The sequence below is a fragment of the Hemiscyllium ocellatum genome, chromosome 7 (genome assembly GCF_020745735.1).
Source record: "Hemiscyllium ocellatum isolate sHemOce1 chromosome 7, sHemOce1.pat.X.cur, whole genome shotgun sequence".
In the NCBI taxonomy this organism is placed as follows: Eukaryota; Metazoa; Chordata; class Chondrichthyes; order Orectolobiformes; family Hemiscylliidae; genus Hemiscyllium; species Hemiscyllium ocellatum.
In genome coordinates this window covers 88,287,223-88,310,128 of record NC_083407.1, presented here as the reverse complement: position 1 = coordinate 88,310,128, position 22,906 = coordinate 88,287,223, and the positions used below count along the sequence as shown (strand labels likewise).

The window sequence follows — 22,906 nt, the reverse complement described above, 5'->3', positions numbered from 1 at the left end:
ATAAAAATACTCAATAAAAATTGATATAATGCAGAAACATAGTTTATTGGTGCACATTACTGTATTTGTAGGATTGTCTAATGTTAAACATGGGTGTGAAATAGTTTTCCTGTTGAGGTTGAGAGATGGGTTTGACAAGCTTGCTTGCCTTATGATGGAAGAAACAAAAATAATATTAAGTATTGTGCAATTGCAAATAATTAACACATGCTTAGTACAATATATTTTCATGATCTCCACTGATCATGATTTAACAGTAATAAAACAATGGTGAAAAATAGTTGGGATATGAATACTCATTGAAATTTAACAGCAATAAGTTGACTTGGACCATAACCAAACCATATGGAAAGCGCTATAAAGCAAAATAGAATTAAAGTGCCATTTAATGTCAGGCATCCAATCCCTATATAAAGTATTTCAGTTGATTTAAAATCTGACTTTACCCAGTTATCCATATTTTAGCACAAGAGCAAAAGATTTCTATATGTTCAAGATAATTGTTTTCAATGCCATGTCATCTTTTATTACTTGCTAATGTAGACTGTTATGGATATTTGGCAGAGTTATAAATGTTCCTGAATTACATATTTTGAAGGTGGTTGGTTGCTGGACTCGTATTTTGATTGAAAATTTAAGAGGTTATTAAAGGATTATTTCTCTTTGAAATGATAAGTGAATAATTGCATTGTGAATATAATATGATTTGAGGTCTGTGGTCCTGTTGGTATGAAATAACATTTGATACATTCATTCTCCTTGGGCATTCATATATGGTCATTAAGTGTTTTGTAGTATATACCAGTCCTTCAGGCTTTTGCCCATTGCATTAACCTTCATGATTACTATATTATAATGTGTTAGGCTTTGAAAAGGTTACTGAGGAGTGCATTAAGCTCTACCCAATATGGTGACATCATTTGGATTCAGATAGGAGAACAGGACTGGATCTGGAAGTGTGATTGACTTATCATCTAGGTCTCCCTCACAGCTTTTGTAACAATGGCCATTTTACTAATGTGACTCATAGCTGATTGCTATCATACAATAAACTACATACTAAAAGGAGGATGGTGGCAGCAAATCTAGCTTGCCATGCATATAGCCCTGCTAGTTTAATAAACCTGATGAACAGTGGTGAGGATTCATCATGCAGTGAATATCTCCTCATATTCCGAGCATGTGTCTGGATTCTCCCTGCCCTCTTGGGCCCTCTCTCTCTCTCTTCCTTTTCACCTTTTCCACCCAGGGCTTGACAATAGCTAATAATTCATATTACTGGTGCCCAGTCTGCTTCAACACTGTAGGGATACAATGATTCCATGAAATGTGCAACCAATCAACAGTGCAGTTTGTGCTAGCTGGCTGCTGCAATCATGAAGCCAAAACTTGATGAGGTGTGTGCACTGCAATGAATTGATTTTAGTTAATTACCATCGCATCCACTATACTCACAGGGCCACTACTTAGTCTAAAACCACCATTGCACTAGTTTGCAACTCTCATTATTGTCCACACATCCTTCCAGATTACTGATCTTTTCTGTCCTCTTTACTTTTTACTCACTCACTGGAGTCACCTTATCTCCTTCATGTTTATGCATCTCCATGAATAACTCCTCCATCTACTCAATCAATGTCAAATGCTCCCTTTTTCTTATAGCTGGAGAAACTGGCCCATCTCTTGAGCTGCTGTCTGCACAACATCCTGGCTTGGAACTGTAATCCCAAGACTGTAATCTGACATTGATGTTGAATGATGTCATTCAGCAACAAGTCAACCACTTTTGCTGATCAGTGCCTCACATTGTAACAAGCTGCCTGTCTCTCCTGCTACACTAAAAAGCAATGCAAGCATCAGGTCCTGTCCAGCCTTCCTGGAATGAAAATATGGATGCAGGAGCCTATTTAAAGAAGCTCTGTTTGCTAAATCAAGAGGTTACCCACATATTCCATGAAAATGTATTGTTTAGTGCCCCTGTATATCCAAATGTGTTGACTATTGTAAGGTATTAAGAGACTAATGATGTTGGAAAAAATTAGAATAATATTAATAAAGTTAAAAGAAATTGTCAAAAAAAATTAATACAACTATAAGTTGCATGTGCCCTGTACCTGATGGCCTACACTAAGTTGTAAAAGTGCTGGTTGGAGAGATGATGGATGTGTTGGTTTTGGTCTTCCAGAGATCCTTGGATTCCAGAATAATTAGAAGTCACTAAACCCATCATTTAAAAAGGACAGGGAGAGAATACACAGTAATTTAGGCCAATTCACCTGACATCAAGAATGGAGAGAATTCCGGAATTTGTTTTAAGGATATAATAATAAGGAATTTGGAAAATTACAATATGATTAGGTCATGTCAACATTGTTTTAGAAAAAGGATAATTGTATTTTAAAAATGCACTCGAGGTTTTGGTAGTTGTAGTCAGCAGGTGGATGTATGGGTCTCTTGGGATTTTCACAAAGCATTTAATAAAATGCCAGATATCAGATTGTTGGACAAGATTAGAGGGCAGTGTGTTAGCATGGACTGAGAATTAGTTTACAGTGAGAACAGGAATAAACTCTGTCATTTTCAGCATCGGAGAATATAATTAGTAGAGCTACATAAAGGTCATTGTTTGGCCTTCTACTATTTGCAGTCTGTATCAGTGACTGAGATGAGACAACCAATGCTGATTTGCTGATTCCACTAAAGTCTAAAATCTCAGGATAAATGGTCAGCCTTTTAGGAATGAAATGTAGAGAAACTTTGTTGATTTTAAGTTTGTGATCATTTGGAATTCTGTATTCCAGAATGCTGTGTGAATGCTAAGACAATGAATATATTCAAAACAGAGGTCAAAACATCTTTGGGTACAAAAGGTATCAAAAGATGTGGAGATAATGTGAGACAGTTGGATTGCTGCAGATGGTACTGATTGGCAGAGCATAATTGGTGGGCCATGTGGTCTATATTCTTGCTCCTATTTCTTACGTACTGGTTTTGGTTCCCTTTATAAAATTCGCTTGAGTGGTTGGATATTTCAAATGTGCAACATCCTTAAATTATTCTGCCCTGTCTCACACACTCAGTATTTCAGATGGGAAAAGACTTCTCTGTCCCTTCCTCACATCCACAGCTTAGAAGCGAGTAAGAATTTTTCATTATTTCCACGATGGTAGACCTTGAGCATTATATTTACCCAGAGAGCATTGCAGGCAAGCCAACGTCCTCCATTGTAGGATTTCGTTAAGTTGTGTGTAATTCAGGCTGAAGCTGCTGTTGTGCACTGAGGCAATTTACGACATGGTAAATACAGTTCATAAAATTCATTGCCGTGTTTTTCAACAAGTTTATCACTAGTTTGTATAATTCACCAGATAAATAAGATGTAAGCTGTGGTTTAGTGCCTGGATCTGAAGGATGTGGATCAAGACCTTGGCAAATATTTAGCCTAGCATATAAGCATTACACAGATATTCCAACTTTCAGATCGGGTGTTAAACCAAGATCTCAGTTGCCCCCTCAATGGTTGTTAAAGTCTTAATGGCCTTATTTTGAGGAAGACTCAATAAATTCTACTTGAAACCCTGGTCAATATTCATTCCTTAAGCAATTTACACTGGGGGAAAAAAAAATTTTGTTCATATCATCTTTTTGCTTTTTGTCAGGTCTTAGTTTGCTGTCACAACTTCAAGTACTTGAGTGTCTGAAAAGTGTGTTGGCATATCCTAAGTCAAAAAAAGGTTTAGATTAGATTACTTACAGTGTGTGTTATATCTATGCAGTTTCTTAAGCATGAGATGGAACGATTATCCTCATGAGCTAGTCATTGATGTATTTCATTTGGAGACAGAAAGACAAAATATTTAATACTCTATTTATTTGCATATTCCATATTTGCAAACCTTTGGGCTTGAGCTAACCTGATTTTGTTTGGTGAAAGGTGTTACTTTGGGCGTTATTATGAACGTAATGTTTGAGTCAATAACAAAAGCTCAGCTTCCTTCCTCTATGTGAAGGAAACCCTTAATCTTTGCATTTGTGTCCATTAAGTGTCAGTTCAACAAAAGCCAAACTAATATGAAACCTATGAGAAGTCATCTTTGTCCATTCAGGAGGTTCATTAATTTTACTAAAGAGAACTGATTTTATGGTCAGAACTTTAAACTGCAAGTGGCAGAGAGGACACATTGTTGGGCACAGAAAGGCCAGCATGTCAGTAATCCAACTTAATCCTGCTTTTACTGAGTGTGTTTGGAGATGAGCAAATAAAAAACCCATGGAGCTATCATGTCCATAACATAAATATATTAAGAGTCACACAGTTTCCCACGTGAAACTGTTAGGTGTATAAAATAAGCATTAAGAGCAGGAGTAGCCCATTTGGTCCCTCAAGCCTGCTATCCCATTTAATATCATCATAGCTGAACTGATTATGGCCTAATTCTACTTCCCTGCCTAAAATCACCCCACCCCCACCCCCAATGCCTACTACCATCACCATCACCATTAATTCTTGACTCCTTTAGAGATCAAAACTATGTCAAACTCAGCCTTGAATATTTTGAATGATCCAATTGCCATTGCTCTGTGGAGCACAGATTTCCAAAGATTTATGACCCTGTGAGAGAAGATGTTCCTCCTCAACCCTATCTGAAATGAGAGACCTGTTACTTTGAAATTGTTCTCCTGAATTCTGGATTTCTTCAGAAGGGGAAACATTCTCTCTTCCTTTAGTTATCTGTGTATCTTACCATTTGTATTCCGTTATCTTGTTAGTTTTTCCCAAATGCACTAGCCTACATGCAGTTCTCGCTTGAACTTTATTTACCAGTGTTCTGTCTTCCTGCGTAATCCATTGATACCTTTCTGCTGTCTACACTATTCTTTTCCATGTCAACCACACAGCTAATTTGTTTCTTCATCTGCAAACTTCCTAATCCTATTCAAGTCCTAATTATTAGTATACAAGCTTACCCTCCTGGTTCTATTTCCAGGAAATAAAGCAATAAAATTCAAGATAAGATTTTTAAAATTAAAGTAAGCTTTTATGAAGTAATGAGCTGAGATATTCACTCTACCAGTACAATAATTAACAGACAGCCCCAATATTCTGACTGCTGAACATTATTCTATTTTTTGCAAAGGTAAAATTGAGAATAATAAACTTGAATGAACAAAATATTAAAGCTGAATACCAGAATTCAAAAAAGTGTCCATGAAGTAATGTATTTGAAATATTTTTTAAGATCTATGCAGTTATTTAATTAATAATTTTAATCCCATTAATATGAAACAACTATTTAATTTCACTCAATCTTTGTAGTCAGAAATATCTTGACAAAAAAAATTCTTTTCACATTAAACTACAGTCAGTCCAAACAAATCGAGGTTCATTAGATTTATGACTTTTCCTGTATGATTTTTCTATATCCTCCTCTATATCCTCAATGTACATCTTGAAATCCTCAGGTTCAAAATCTACATTCATATCTAGTTTCACAATGTCTATTAGTACCCTGTATACAACTTCATCAATGTCAAAAGCATCAGTTGTATTAACCCTCTCTCTATTTTCAGTGTCTCTTTGAAGATGGACAGCATTAGAAGTTATTCCTTCTTGAGCCAAAATAGAGAGATTTCTTGGTGATCTCTTGTTTTATTTTCTGATGTTTTAAAGAAGTGTTTTGATTTTGTTGCCATAAGGACATTCAGTAGGTCTAATAGTTCACTTAAGGGTGGCAGACATACTTGACCATTTGTGCAACACACAAAAACTATCTCTTTCTTCCACTTTGTTGCAACACAATATCCACAGATCTCTGATCCACTGCCAATATCGTATTCTTACTGTCTGAGCATTGTGATGAGGGTCATAAATGAACGCTTCCTTAAAACAATGTGGTCACTTACTTTCAATGCTGGTGGTTCTTGCATTCTGTCACTTTCTGTCGACTTCCTGCTGCCTTAATCTAGTCTCCTCTACATGCTTTTCTCTAATTGTAGCCTGTCAGTTTCTGTTGATTTCTCTTTTTGCTCTAGTTGTCTCTTCTTCCCAAATCCACATGCCCGTCACTTTCCTTTACTAAGCAATGATATGTTGCATCTCAGATCATTAGGATAGAGGAAAGAAACTGAATGAGAAAAAGAAACGAAATATGAAAGTCAGGATTTAGGACATAGGTTTGTTGTGTTCTTTCACAGAATGTATATTTCTGGTTGTGGCTGGTTAAAACATTTGAGTTATATTATCTGTGGTACCTTGTTGTAGGATCAGCTACTGGAAAGCCAAAGCCCCACCCCACCAGTATTTCAATAGTGGAAATGGTTAGATAGCAATTTCCCTTGTATATGTCCCTTGGTCCAAACTTGGCTGAGATCTTCCCAAGAATTTCAGAAGAGTTTGCCAACAAAAAAAAGCAGATATATGATGCATATATGTTTATCTATATCACAAGTGTGATAAACTGGAAACAGTTTTCCAGTCGCAAAAGCACCAATCAACCATTACTCTTGGCTTCCTGTCAATTTGTCTCGTGGTCAATTTGTGTACGCATCATTCTGTCATAATGCATGTTTTATTAATGTGAATTCATTGCATCGTTATTGGGGGCATTGTGTTTCGATAGCAGGAACTTTTAATGTTTGTATTGGTTATAACATAATTCCGGCCCCATTAGTTTAAATGGTACTGCTATTATGCAATTTTCTTATAACACAGGATTGCACAAGAATGGAAATACCACATTATAGCAAAACCGATTGTATCCTACTTGTCATTTTTGCTGGGTTCATATTATTTTTATGAACAGTCAGTCTTATCAAAGACCTTCCTAAAATTATATCAATTTCTGTCATGTTTACTATTCTCAATGACTATACATTTATACCTTCTCAAAAAACAGAATTATATCTAGCAGTCAGGACATTAACTGAACGCAACCATGTTGGCTGTCTGTGATTCATCTTCAACTTTCTAAATGAAGATTTATCCTGTCTCTGAGAAGTTTTTTCTCGGTTATTTTCCCATCAAGGTTATGTTGACTAAGGTCTAATTTCAATGACATAGTGTTAGTTGTTCAGTCTTCTGGCACCACATCTGGAGCCAGACTGGTTTGATAAGAGCTTTCACTTTTTATTAACTGTTTCTCTTATTGACTTTGAATACTTTGCGTTCAAGTGTGCGGCCTTACCCTATTTTTAAAGTGTTATGCCTTTTCTTCCTCTCTGTTTGTTCATTTCATCCAATGTCTCCTATTCCTCCCTGATTGCAATATCCATTCAATCCCCATCTTGTGGAAAAATGAGACATTTATTAGAAACATCCTCCATTTCCACACAAAACTTAGAGCACTCTTAGAATCCCAGTACACTTTGTTCAGTTCTTTCTAATGAATTTATAAATAAAACCTCTAGGTTTTCCTCAATTTACCTGCTGTTAATTGATTACTATTGGAAGCATTTTACACTCAAAGGAAACATAAGATTCTCTCATTGAGAGTTCCACATCCTGTTGAGCTGATGTCTTCGGCGGTTTGTCACTTTTAGAAATGATCTGGATGAGAGCATAAAAGGATGGGTTAGTAAATTTGTGGATGATACTAAGGTCAGTGGAGTTGTGGATAGTGCTGGAGGATGTTGCAGGTTACAGATGGACATGGGTAAGCTGCAGAGCTGGGTTGAGAGGTGGCAAATGGAGTTTAATGTGGGAAAGTGAGAGGTGATTCACCTTGGAAGGAGCAACAGGAATAAAAAGTACTGAGCTAATGGTAAGATTCTTGGCAGTGTAGATGAGCAGAGAGATCTTGGTGTCCATATACATAGATCCCTGAAAGTTGCCACCCAGGTTGATACAGTTGTTAAGAACGCATACAGTATTTTAGCTTTTATTGGTAGAGGGATTGAGTTGCAGAGCTACAAGGTCATGTTGCAGGTGTGCAAACCTCTGGTGTGGCACATTTGGAGAATTGTGTACAGTTCTGGTCACTGCCTTGTAGGAAGGATGTGGAAGCTTTGGAAAGGATTCAGTGGTGATTTGCTAGGATGTTCCCTGGGACAGAGGGAAGTTCTTACAAGGAAAGGCTAAGGGACTGGAGGCTGTTTTCATTAGAGAGAAGATGATTGACATCACTTAATTGAGACATATAAGATAATCAGAGGATTAGATAGAATGGGCAGTGAAAGCCTTTTTCCTTGGATGGTGATGGCTGATATGAGGGAACATAGCTTTAAATTGAGGGGTGATAGATGTAGAATGGATGTCAGATGTAGTTTCTTTACTCATAGTAGTAGGGAAATAATATAGAAAGCTATATTGTAATTGAGAAAGCTATGACAGTCTTTTCAATCTGTGCAAATATCTGGTGAAGATCCTGTTTGCAGAATGAACAAGGAGGTTCAGTTAACATGCACACTCCATGTTATAGTAACTTTCAGTTCTGTCGAAGTAGCTGACCATGTTCCAAATTTGACAAGAGAAATTAACCACTGCTCCTTGGCATTCAACTGTTACCATCAGTGAATCCTCCACTATCAACATCCTACAGGTATCATTGATCAGTAACTCAACTGGACTCACCACATAAACACAGTCACCACAAGAGCAGGTCAGAAGCTAGAAATATGGCAATGAGTAACTCATCACCTGACTCCTCAAAGCCTGTCCACCATCTGCAAGGCGCAAGTAAGGAGTGTGATGGAGTAGTGCAGCCCCAATAACAGTCAAGGAGCTTGACACCATCCAGGACAAAGTAGCCCACTGATGTGCAATAGCTGCTATCTACAAGATGCATTGCAGAAATTCATCAAATTCACCAGAGACAGCACGTTTCAAACCAACAACCAGTTAGAGTCGTAGAAATGTATGGCATGGAAACACACCCTTCGGTCCAACATGACAATGCCAACCAGATATCCCAACCCAATCCAGGCCCACCTGCCAGCACCCAGCCCCTATCCCTCCAATCCCTTCCTATTCATATAACCATCCAGATACCTTTTAAATGTTGCAATTGTACCAGCATCTACCACTTCCTCCGGCAGCTCATTCCATAAACGCATCACCCTCTGTGTGAAAAAGTTGCCCCATAGGTCTCTTTTTTATATCTTTCCCCTCTCATCCTAAACCTATGCCCTCTAGTTCTGGACTCCCCCACCCCAGGGAAAAGACTTTGTCTATTTCTCCTATTCATGCCCCTCATCTTATAAATCTCCATAAGGTATCCCCTCAGCCTCCAATGCTCCAGGGAAAACAGCCCCAGCCTGTTCAGCCTCTCCCTATAGCTCAAATACTCCAACACTGGCAATATCTTTGTAAATCTTTTCAGAACTCTTTCAAGTTTCACAACATCTTTCTGATAGGAAGGAGATCAGAACTGAATGCAATATTCCAAAAGTGGCCTAACCCATGTTCTGCACAGCCACAGCATGACCTCCCAACTCCTTTACTCAATACTCTGACGAATAAAAGAAAGCATACCAAATGCCTTCTTCATTATCCTATCTACCTGCGACTCTACTTTCAAGGAGTTATGAACCTGCACTCCAAGATCTCTTTGTTCAGCAACACTCCCAAGGACCTCACCATTAAGTGTATAAGTCCTGCTAAGATTTGCTTTCCCAAAATGCAGCACCTCATATTTATCTAAATTAAACTCCATCTGCCACTTTTCAGTCCATAGGCTCATCTGATCAAGATCCCATTGTAATCTGAGGTAACCTTCTTTGCTGTCCACTGCACCTCCAATTTTGATGTCATCTGCAAACTTACTAACTATACCTCTTCTGCTCACATCCAAATCATTTATATAAATGACAAAACATAGTGGACCCAGCATCAATCCTTCTGACAATCCACTGGTCACAGGCCTCCAATCTGAAAAACAACTCTCCACCACCAGTCTCTGTTTTCTGCCTTTGAGCCAGTTCTCTATCCAAATGGATAGTTCTCCCTGTATTCCATGAGATCTAACCTTGCCAACCAGTCTCCCATGGGAAACCTTGTCGAACGCTTTACTGAAGTCCATATAGGTCACATCTACTGCTTTCCCCCTATCAATCCTCTTTGAGTTTCTTGAAGCAGTAGCAATCAAGTTTGTTAGACATAATTTCCCACGCATAAAGCCATGTTGACTATTCCTAATCAATCCTTGCCTTTCCAAGTACGTGTAAATTTTGTCCCTCCGGATTTCCTCCAACAACTTACCCACCACCGATGTCAGGCTCACTCATCTATTGTTCCCTGACTTGTCCTTAACATCTTTCCTAACCAGTGGCACCACGTTCGCCAAACTCCAGTCTTTCGGCACCTTACCTGTGATAATTGATGGTACAAATATCTCAGCAAGAGTTCCTGCGATCACTTCCCTAGCTTCCCACAGAGTTCTGGGTACACCTGATCAGGTCCTGAGGATTTATCTGCTTTTATGTGTTTCAAGACATCCAGCACCACCTCCACTGTAATATGGACATTTTTCAAAATGTCACCATCTATTTCCCTGCATTTTATATCTTCCATGTCCTCTTCCACACTAAACACTGATGCAAAATACTCGTTTAGTATCTCCACTATCTTGCCTTGCTGATCTTTGAGAAGCCCTATTCTCTCCCTAGTTACCCTTTTGTCCTTAATGTATTTGTAAAAACCCTTTGGGTTCTCCTTAACTCTGTTTGCCGAAGTTATCTCATGTTCCCTTTTAGCCCTCCTGATTTCCCTCTTAAATATACTCCTACTGCCTTTATAGTCTTCTAAGGATTCACTCGATCTAACCTGTCTATACTTGACATATGCTTCCTTCTTTTTCTTAACCAAACCCTCAATTTTTTTAGTCATCCAGCATTCCCTATACCTACCAGCCTTTCCTTTCACCCTAGCAGGAATATACTTTCTCTGGACTCTCGTTATCTCATTTCTGAAGTCTTCCCATTTTCTAGCCGTCCCTTTACCTGCGAACATCTTCTCCCCCCCCCCCCCCCCCCCATCAGCTTTTGAAAGTTCTTGCCTAATATATTTAAAATTGGTTTCGTCCAATTTAGAACTTCAATTTTTAGATCTGGTCTATCCTTTTCCATCACTATTTTATAACTAATAGAATTATGGTCACTGGCCCCAATGTGCTCCCCCACTGACACTTCAGCCACCTGCCCTGCCTTATTTCCCAAGAGTAGGTCACGTTTTGCACCTTCTCTAGTAGGTACATCCACATACTGAATCAGAAAATTCCTCTCCATCTAAACCCTTAACGCTATGGTAGTCCCAGTCTTTGTTTGGAAAGTTAAAATCCCCAAACACAGCCATCCTATTATTCTTACAGATAACTCAGATCTCCGTACAAATTTATTTCTCAATTTCCCTCTGACTATTAGGGGGATAATACAATCACAATAAGGTGATTATCCCTTTCTTATTTCCACACAAATAACTTCCCTCGATGTATTTACGGCAACATCCTCCCTCAGTAAAGCTGTAATGCTATCACTTATCAAAAACGCCACTCCCCCTCCTCTCTTGCCTCCCTTTCTATCCTTCCAGTAGCATTTGTATCCTGGAACTTAAGCTATCAGTCCTGTCCATCCCTGAGCCATGTTTCTGTAATTGCTATGATATCCCAGTCCCATTTCCTAACCATGCCCTGAGTTCATCTGCTTTGCCTGTTAGGCTCTTGCATTGAAATAAATGCAGTTTAATTTATCAGTTCTACCTTGTTCTCTGCTTTCTGCTTTCTCCCTACCTGCCCTGACTGTTTGACTTGTCTTTGTTCTCAACTGTACCAGTCTCAGATTGATCTCTTTCCCCACTATCTCGCTATGTCCCAACCCTCCCATCTTGCTAGTTTAAATCCTCCCGGGCAGTTCTAGCAAATCTCCCTGCCAGTATATTAGTCCCCTTCCAATTTAGGTGCAATCAGTCCTTCTTATACAGGTCATTTCTACCCCCAAAACAGCTTCCAGTAATCCAAAAATGTGAATCCTTCTCTCATACACCAGCCATGCATTCATCTGCTCTATCTTCCTATTCCTGCCCTCACTGGCTTGTAGCACTAGAAGTAATCCAGATATTACGACTCTTGAGGACCTCCTTTTTAAATTCCTGCCTAACTCTGTTATGTCCCTTCAGAATCTCAAACTTTTCCCTTCCTATGTCGTTGGTTCCAATGTGTACAATGACCTCCTGCTGGCCTCTCTCCCGCTTGAGAACATTCTGCACCCTCTGTGAGACATCCTTGATCCTGGCACCAGGGAAGCAACACACCATTCTGATTTTTTGCTGCTGGCCACAGAAATGTCTGTCTGTACCACGGACTAGAGAGTCCCCTAACATAATCGAACTCTTGGAACCCGACGTATCCCTCATTGCATTGGAGCCAGTCTCAATACCAGAAACTTGGCTATTCATGCTACATTCCCCTGAGAATCCATCACCCCCAACATTTTCCAAAACAGCACACTTGTTTGAAATGGGGATAGCCACATAAGACTCCTGCACTAACTGCCTATCTGGGTTACCTTTCATAGACTTAACCCATCTATGTGACTGTCTCCTTCCTATAATTGCCATCCATCGCATCCCTTTGCTCTTGTAAATTCCTCATTGCCTCTAACTGTCTCTCCAACTGATCCACTTCCATCTAGAAGGACAAGGACAGCAGATAAATGGCAATATTACCACCTTCAAGTTCCCCTCCAAGTCACTCACCATCCTGACTTGGAAATATATCACCTTTCCTTCACTCTCGCTGGGTCAAAATCCAGAATTCCCTCCCTAATGGCATCGTGGTGAACCCATGGCAGGTGAACTAAGCAGTTCAAGAAGCAAGCTCACCACTACCTTCTCAAGGTTAACTAGGCATGGGCAATCATGCTGACCAGCCATTGACACCCACATCTCACAAAATGAATAAATAAATGTCAGTAGATGAGCCTGCGGATGGTCGGTACTGTGCCACAGTTTCTTCCAAAGAAACTGTGGCAAGGCACATCTCCTTTATAAAGGTGGCCGTGATGTGGAGATACCGGTGTTGGGCGGTGTGAACAAAGGCAGAAGACACATGACACCAGATTATAGTCCAACAGATTTATTTGAAATCAAAAGCTTCACCTGATGTAGGAACAATGCTCCAATAGCTTGTGATTTCAAATAAATCTATTGGATTATAACCTGGCATTGTGCGACTTCTGACTTGATAAAGATGCAAAGGAAGGGCCTGTAAACATGTGAGGTACAGACAGAAAAGCTTCACATGTCATTGAAATTGCATTTGTATTTGGTAACCACTTGTGAATTATTGATCATAACCTGAAATATGCTGTGCAGTAAGAATTGGTAAGGAATATCCAGTTTTGTATGCTGTAATTAAATGCCAACTGCAATTTAATAGGAGTGCAGAAGTAAACAATTGGCAGCATAAACAAACCCATGAAAATAACACATTCCCAGGGTGTAGTACTTTAAACCATTCCAGAAATGGAAAAGAAAAACCCTAATGGTTATCAACAAACAGGTCATTTGAGAACTCAACACGATCAAGGATCTGGTGTACACAGTTCATCTCGACAATCAGCATGCTATGACAATCCCTTATTTGCATGTTAGGAATTGCAGAGCAGGACCACATTTGAAGTATTTTCCACTGGTCATGAGACCATTAGCATGACTTTATTTTTTGCACCACAGTCAGGAATTGACTGTGATTTGGGCACAGATCCATAAGCCTAATTCTCAAGGTCTGTTTGTTTCCTGTAAGGCTATACACTCCTAGTTTTGGTTTGGAGAGCTTGCTTGTGTTTATTAATGTTCTCAATTTTCTGTTATATTTTGGCAAGAAGCAATGTAATAAGAGATGCACATATGTTAAAACAAAGCCTGTGTTCTTCCCACATCTTAAGTATGTATCACTGCAATGTAGGATGTGAGATTTATGTATATTCAATATAATTTAGTTTTGAGTTTGGATTTTTGTAGTTTGAGCTAATGGCATATGCGTCTTGTGTGTGTCTAAAGAGTGTGTCTAATGATTAACTTGTCAGTATTTCTGTAGCCATAGCAGTCTCTTTTAAAATAGTTTGAGAGACAGAGCCTGCATAAACTAATGGATTTTTGTTTACATTGTGAAGTTCACAGTGTCATAAAATAGACTTTCTGATGTACGATTCTGGATTTTTAAAAATAGCAGAAAGCAAAATCCCTAGCTTGGCGAGAAACCTTTCAGTTTTAGTTTTGGGGGAGTTTAACAGTGCTCTTAGCTGAGGATGAATGTATCAAGTAATTGTTCCAGAGACATGGAGAATATAGTTTAGGTTTATTTTTTAAAAATTACCTCGGAGTAAGGGATTTATAATAGTTCCCGACCCGAAGTGTTGAAGTAAAACTCAAAAGGGGTTATTTGAAGCAGTGAGTGTTTAAACATGATGCGTGAAGGCTGTTTGCACAGGCAGAAAGGTTGTCCAGGAGTGTTTATGGGATTAGTATTTTAGATATTTTTACTGTGTTTTGAAATGCTTCAAATGTGTGTTCCATATAAATAGCTTGGCTTGTTATACATGTATCTTTATTTCTCTTGCGTAATAAATGTCCAATTACTGTTAAACCCAAATTTACAATATTGCATGCTTATATATCAATGAGCAGCCTCCTCATTAAAACTAAACAAAAAATTCTATCAAACCAGAGTTCTGTCTGGGACCTAGCTCATCTGATAATAGCATCAGCAGGTATCAAAACAGCCTCCCAATAGGTCATTAATCAAAGCCAAAAAACCAAACCTATGTTTCTTTGTTATCGAGAATGTCTGCTGTTAATTTTGAAATCCTTGCAGGAGTCAAGAGCAGCACTTTGTCACCCAGAGGTACCCTCCCAATCTTCTTACAGTCATCTAGTTTCAGCAATGGTGCTCTTCTCATGAAAGGAGCTAAGAAACTTTATTCAAGAAAAGTGTCCAAAACAAGTATTTGAGCACTTGCTTTCATTGGTACATCACAAAAATTATTTATGCTCGGATTGTATGTTATTTATTAAAATGGTACATTTTTCAGAATCTGCTGGGTGAATTTAGCATGCAACATGTATTTCAAGCATTGTTCCAGAAATATGTAAACTGTTGACATGTCATGTATGGTGTGACACAAGTGAAGTGAATTGTGAGCACACGTTTGACAAACCGGGTCTGCAAATATTGTCATGATTGGAGAGAACCACTAAAGTTTTTTAGTACAGTTGTAAAATGTTGAGATCTCATGTTCACTCATTAGCCAAATATTAAATATCAGTTGTAGAAATATTACAGTAAAGTGTACTAATGACTGTGCTTGCATGACTTCCATGAATATTTCAATCATCTGCAGAACATCTTTTAACCAAACCTCAAGACACACAATGCATCAGCCAGCTGTAATTATTTGAAGCTCTTCTGGTTATTTTTCATAGCACAGCTTGCAAGGACTGAGATAAAAGGGGTAAAAAAAAGATATGCAGGCCTTCGCAGAATATGTTAAAGAGCCTTTGAACATCAACAATTCTTAATTCACTGCCTGGGCCCTGCAGAGAGTAAAGGGTTTTTTTTAATTGCTTTTCAAATGCCATTTCTTTCAGTAAGTGTGTGCTCATATTAAAAGACTTATTCTGTAGAAGACTTTTGAGCTGCATAAAATCTGTCTACTACAATGTGTCCCTGGAGTCAATTCCTTTCACCAACTTGCATTTATATAAAATCTTTATCATGGGCAAATTTCTTGAGAGCTTTCACAGGGACAGGATAAAAGGAAGCTCAATATATTATGTTGTCTTTAGTGTTGATCAAATATTGATTTGACCAAGATCCAAAACTAAAACAAGCTAATTTCCTAATCATTTGATAACATCTATGATTTTGTGGAAAATATATGCACAGTTATTAACATTTGAGTCATTAGTATGCATTCAAAATATTTTTTGCACATTCTGGATTGTTAGTATTCCATGATTAAAATCCTTATGTGATCATTTGTGGTTTTCTTTTTAGGTTAAACACTTTTCGTGACATACCAGATTTCCGAATCCTGGCCTGTGGAGGAGATGGAACTGTAGGATGGATACTGGATTGTATTGGTATTTCCAAAATTCAGAAAAAATTATTGTGAAATATAATTTAGAAGATATCAAAATATTATTGTATTTAACTCAGACTTCTCTTAACAGTGTAAAAACAATGCTTTTGCATAACCATTTCACTTTTTGTATCGTATATTAAATATTATTGTTAATCTGCCTTTTCTTGAAACTACTTTGAGAACTAGTGCATTGTAAAGACTGTACCACTCAAAGTATGTAGTTCTAATTAAAGAAACTTGTAAAAGCCTAAATGTATATTTAAGATACTCACATGTTAGATTTAATGATAGTTTATAATCTGTCACTGTGGTGAAGAGCAGTCTCTCTTCAGCCTGCTACTTTTCCAGCGTTCAATTTTACCTGAACCATACCTATCTGTTGTCATTATTGCAGATAAAATCAATCTCGCAAAACACCCACCTGTAGCTGTATTACCATTGGGTACTGGAAATGATCTGGCTAGATGTCTGAGGTGGGGAGGAGGTAAGAATGGAACCCAGTATTTACTGCAGATCTAATTAAATGTTTTATCATTCACCTTGATTCTGTTGGCTTTGACCTTGTAAATAAAACATGTTGCCCAAGCTTAAGCAAATCCATTTTTTCCAAGTATTAATCATTAGTAATTAAAATGCCTGTATTGTTTCTGTGTGGCCATAACAAATATATCCATATTAAAGGACATGCCTTTGTTGTTAGTACAGTCGAAAGATGTGCAAGCTAGGTGGATTGGACATGAGAAATGCAGGATCACAAGGATTGGAACAGCCCCAGGCTGTTCAGCTTTCCCTAAAGCTCAAACCCTCCAACCCAGGCAACATTCTTGTAAATCTTTTCTGAACCCTTTCAAGTTTAGCAACATCCTTGCTATAGGAGAGAGACCAGAATTGCAAGCATGATTCCAATTGGGCTAACCAATGTCCTGTACCTCTACAACATGACGTCTTAACTTCTATACTGAGTGCTCTGACCAATAAAGGCAAGCATATCAAATGGCTTTTGCACTATCCTATCTACCTGCAACTCTGCTTTCAAGGAACTTTCAATGATGGGGAGGCAATGGCTTAATGGTATTATTGCTGGACTGTTAGTCCAGAGACCCAGATGATGTTCTGGGGACCTGGGTTCAAATCCCACCATGGTAGATTTGAATGCAATAAAAAAAAGAAAAAATCTGGAATTAAGAGTCTAATGAAGACCATGAATCCATTGTTGATTGTGAGAGAAAAAAACACTTGGTTCATTAATGTCCTTTAGGGAAGGAAACTCTCTTCCTTAGCTGATCTGGCCTATATGTGACTCCAGACCCACAACAATGTGATTGATTCTTAACTGCCCTCTGGGCAATTAGGGATAGGTAATAAAGGCTGCCTAGCCAGCAATGCCCTCATGCCATGAATGAATAAAAAATATAGAACTATGAACCTACATTCCAAGGTCTCTTTGTTAAGCAACACACCCCAGGACCTTACCATTAAATGTACAAGTCCTGCCCTGATTTGCCTTTTCAAAATGCTACACCTCATATTTATCTAAATTAAACTCCATCTGCCATTCCTCAGCCCATTGGCCCATCTGATCAAGATGCCATTGTACTCTGAGGTAATGTTCTTCACTGTCCAGTACATCTCCAATTTTGGTGTCATCTGCAAACTTATTAATTATACCTCCGCTGTTTACTTCCAAATCATTCATACAAATGATGAAAAGTAGTGGACCCAACACTGATCCTTGTGGCACACCATTGGTCACAGGTCTCCAGTCTGAAAAGCAATTCTCTACCACCATCGACTGTCTTCTCCCTTTGAGCCAGTTGTGTATCCAAATAGTTAGTTCTCCCTTTGTTCAGTGTGATCTAACCTCGCTCACCAGTCTACGATAAGGAACCTTGTTGAATGCCTTATTGAAGTCCATATAGATCACCCTCATAGTCCACTGTTACTTTTTCAAAAAACTCAGTAAAGACCTTGAGACAAGATTTCTCCCACACAAAGTTATGTTGACCATCCCTAATTAGTCCTTGCCTTTCCAAATACAAGTAAATCCCGTACCTTAGGATTCCTTCTAATAATTTGTCCACCACCGATGTCAGGCTCACCAGTTTATAAGTTCTGTGGCTTTTTCTTACCACATTTCTTAAATAGTCGCACCACATTAGCCAACCTCCAGTCATCCAGCACCTCACCTGTGACTATCCATAATACAAATATATCCGAGCAAGGCACCCAGCAATCACTTCCCTCAGTTCCCACAGAGTTTTAGGGTACACCTGATCAGGTCCCAGGGATTTATCCACCTTTATATGTTTTAAGTCATCCAGCACCACCACCTCTGTAATATGGACATTTTTCAAGATGTCACTATTTATTTCCTCACATTCTATATCTTCTAAATCCTTCTCCACAGTAAACAGTGATACAAAATACTCATTTAGTATCTCCCCCATCTCCTTCAGTTCACATATGTGGCCTTCCTGATCTTTGAGGGGCCCTATTCTCTCCCTAGTTACTCTTCTGCCCTTAATCTGTAGAATCCCTTTGGATTCTCCTGAATCCTGTTTGCCAAAGCTATCTCAAGTCTCCTTTTTGACGTCCTGATTTCCCTCTTAAGTATACTCCTGCTGCCTTTATACTCTGCTGGGGAATCACTCAATTTCTGATGTCTCTACCTGATGTACGGTTCCTTCTTATTCTTGACTAAAACCTCAATTTCTCTCATCATCCAGTATTACCTACACCTACCAGCCTTGCCCAAGACCAACGCAATGTGCTAATCTCCTTTAACACCGGTTTCTCTCCCCCTGGCCCTCAGCTGGGCTCTTCAGTACAGCTGCAAAATACCCCCCTTCTCCAACTGACTGAAGTGCACAAGAACTAAATACAAATCAGACCCGTATTTGAAAATGATTCAGGCTTCCAACTGTCTCCACTGGTATGCAGTGGACTGAGGCTGCCCAATTGGAACACCCATATCAATATTGATCTCAGAGTAGCAGTGGTGGTGTGCTGGAAGCACATGCTTGTCACATCTGTCTTTGGGGTTTTCTCTTGTGTTATCTAGTTACACCAGAGCAATGTGAATTTTAAACAGGCATTTATAACCAAAGCAAATGGCCTGAGTTTTTGTGTCAGGTTTGCATTTGTGTGCCTGAAAACAGATGTTTACATTGAAGTTCATTTGTACTAGTATCAATTCTGTAATGTAAGTGGAATTCTTACAGTGTGGAAGCAGGCTATTCAACCCATTGAGTCCACACTGACTTACCGAAGAGCATCCCACCCTGACCTACTCCCCTACCCATCCTCATAGTGGGATGCTATGAGGATGATTTCATATGTATTAACTGTAATGAGGTCAAAAATCGTATAAACTCACAGGACACCAGGTTATAGTCCAACAGGTTTATTTGAAAACAAACTTTCGGAGCCTTGCTCCTTCTAACACCTGAAGGAGGAGTGGGGATACTGAAAGCTTGTGTTTTCAAGTAAATCTGTTGGACTATAACCTGGTGTCCTGTGAGTTTTGACCTTGTCCAACCTAGTCCAACACAGTCACCTCTGCATAAGAACTGTAATGTGATATGGTCAGTTATTGTCAAGCTGTCAGTTTAGTATGGTATTAAAGGAATGTTCCTTTGTTAGAGTTGCTGACTGAAGTTCTTTTGATTTTTATTTTGCTGACTTTCATGATAGATTCTTATTTTAGATGCATGAGGGTTAATCTCATGGAAATAGTCACCTACTCTTTGTGGAATCCACAATTTGCATTGCATTGAATTCATTGTCAGATGGGTTCTTCAAAGAGCAAACAGTCTGCTCATCCAGAGCACCAACAGCACAGAAAGGCAAAGATGTATCCCTTTGAATCAAGTGCTACAAATATCCCTTGGTAATATTTGAAAGAGAGCAAGAAATTCTTTCTACAAACAACAGCATCTTTAAATATTACTTGACATGTGTCTCATGTTACAGTTTATGGTGTCTTGTTCTGCATAAATTTTCTGTTGGGTTCACCTGCAAAAATGTTATTTTGAAATCAAGTTGTTTGGGATCTCTTGTGGTTGTGATCAAGCGACAAGTACATTTTTAAAAATTCTCAATCTTCAGTGCAGCACTGAGGGAATGCTGTATTGTTGGAGGTAGACAAGCAGGAGGCTGTTGTTGGAGATGTTATCTTTCAAATTTGACATTAAACCGATGCCCCGGCTGCCCTTCAATCGTGTTCCAGTCCACTTCTTAAAGAACAGCAGTACAGTTCTCCTGGTACTCTGGTTAAAATGTATCGCTCAAATAGTATCACTAAAAACAGTCACTGCTGTGATATCTCTGCTGTTGTGACACATTGCTGTGTGAAAAATAGCTGCTGTGCTTTGCAACATTACAATAAATACTACATTTCAGGAAATACATCATTATCTGTACAGGGCTTTGGAATGTCCTAATGTTGTGAAAAGTGCTTTAAATAAAATTTTGTTTGAATTCCTAATTAGTTCTATGTTCTGCTTCAGCTATCAGAATAACATTGTTATATTAATCATGTGGAGTCAAAGATTAAACTTGTGTTTCTTTATGCTTATAAAAGGATACGAAGGTGGAAACTTAATGAAAGTTCTGAAAGACATAGAGAACAGTATAGAAATGATGCTGGACAGATGGAGTATAGAGGTGATACCAAACAACAAAGATGAGAAAGGGGATCCAGTGCCATACAGTATTGTTAACAACTATTTCTCTATAGGTGTGGTAAGTACCAAAAGTTGTTTTTTTTTTGATTTGCTAATTCTCAGTTGATTCTTGTTGACGTATGTTGTGAAACTTGAAAGGGTTCAGAAAAGATTTACAAGGATGTTGTCAGGGTTGGAGGGTTTGAGATACAGGGAGGGGCTGAATAGGCTGGGACTGTTTTCCCTGGAGCGTCAGAGGCTGAGGGGTGACCTTATAGAGGTTTATAAAATCATGATGGGCATGTATAAGGTAATTAGACAAGTTTTTTTCCCTGGGTTGTGGCAGTCCAGAACTAGAGGGCATAGGTTTATGGTGAGAGGGGAAAGGGACCTAGGGGGCAACTTTTTCACATGGAGGGTGGTGTGTTTAAGGAATGAACTGCCAGAGGATGTGGTGGAGGTTGGTAATTACAATATTTAAAAGGCATCTGGATGGGTATATGATTAGGAAGGGTTTAAGAGGGATATGGGCCAAGTGCCGACAAATGGGATGAGATTAATTTACGATATCTGGTCAACAGACGAGTTGAACTGAAGCATCTGTTTCCATGCTGTACATCCCTGTGATTCTATATGGTCTTTCTGTACACACTGAGAGCACAAGATGTTTGATTTATGTGCAAACCAGACATATATTTCAGATAGCACTTTTGTCATAGCAAAGCAAGTCATGGTTTGATGAATAATCTTTGTAGGAGAATGCTGCAAACAGATCAGCACATTGTATTTATCCTATTGGAAAATTTCTAGGATATTGTAATTTTTTCCCAAAAATGTATTTTGAGTTGATGTTACAACATTGATACTATAGGTTGTCATATTTGGTTGGCATCTAGTCCTTGGTTGTAACTTATTTTTAATATCAATAGAGCCTTTGTTAATATAAAAAAAGAACAGACATCATCAAACCAGCCTTCCATCTATTGACTCCATCAATATTTCCCACTACCTTGGAAAAGAAACCAACGTAATCAAAGACCCCTCCCAAACTGGGCAGAAAATATAAACGTTTGAAACCTGTATGAACAAATTTAAGAGCAGCTTCTTCCCTGCTGTTATCAGACTTTTGAACAGACCTCACAAATGTTAATCCTCATCTCTTTCTCTGCACCCTTGCTGTGGTTGTAACATTATTATGCAGGCAAAAATGGGGACTGCAGATGCTGGAAACCAGAGTTTAGATCAGAGTGATGCTGGAAAAACACAGCAGGTCAGGCAGCATCTGAGGAACAGGAAAATCAGCTGCTGCCTGACCTGTGCTTTTCCAGCTCCACTCTGAACTAAACACTGTATTATGCAGTCCTGCTACCCTGATGCACTTGTATGGTACAATCTGCCTGTATAGCACTCAAAACAACACTTTTCACTGTATCTCAGTATATGTGACAACAATAAATAAAACTCAAGCTCAAAAGATGTAAAGCAGGCCAAGCAGCTCTAAACTAGAATGGAACATATACCCAAGTGAGGGAATTTTTTTTTATCTTGGACATATTAAGTATGGTTCTGAAAATAATTCTCCCTCCATGTAGATTTGATTCTCATGTCGTTTGGGACTTTTTATAAACTAAAAGGATAACTAATATGTTGCACTAAAGTGGGTTATCTTTCATGACGTCTTTCTTAAGAGTGTGATGCAGTGCTTCAGTGCATGATTTTTGATACACAAAATGTTAAATCACAAAAATATTCATTCATATTTAGCAGAGCTTAACTATAACAAACATCCATAGCCTGTGGATGAGACACAATTTAGAGATGAAAAGTTACAGTAAATGTTATCTCTCTATTTCGTTAAAGCAATGCATTCTGTCTTAAACCTTTGAGTTGTTTAAATATTTGTAGTAATCTTTGTAGTTCTATTCTATAGTACCTTACTATATAAAAGAAAAGAGAATGAATAAAGATTTAGAACATTGAGGCACTCTTGTTGTGAGGATTTTTTTGATCTCTTCCTTACCTGTGAAACAGACCTTTCCCATTTTTGTCTATTTCTCTTTATTTTTCTGCACTGATTTCCTGATGAGGAATGCTGATGAAGAGTGAGAATAATTACACAAATAATAATAACTTTCCAGTAAATTGCCAAGTGGTCATTGTTTATGTGT

At 38.5% G+C, this 22,906-nt stretch overlaps 1 protein-coding gene across 2 annotated transcripts in view; it reads left to right on the top strand.

Annotated features, from left to right (window-relative positions):
• Positions 1-22,906, top strand: part of LOC132817538 (diacylglycerol kinase beta) — a 519,975-nt gene that overhangs the window by 311,673 nt on the left and 185,396 nt on the right. For both annotated transcript variants that reach the window (XM_060828035.1, XM_060828034.1), the window contains 3 exons: positions 15,987-16,072; positions 16,469-16,558; positions 20,657-20,817. In XM_060828035.1, coding sequence (XP_060684018.1) covers positions 15,987-16,072; positions 16,469-16,558; positions 20,657-20,817 — 337 coding nt within the window. The remainder of the gene's footprint in view (positions 1-15,986; positions 16,073-16,468; positions 16,559-20,656; positions 20,818-22,906) is intronic.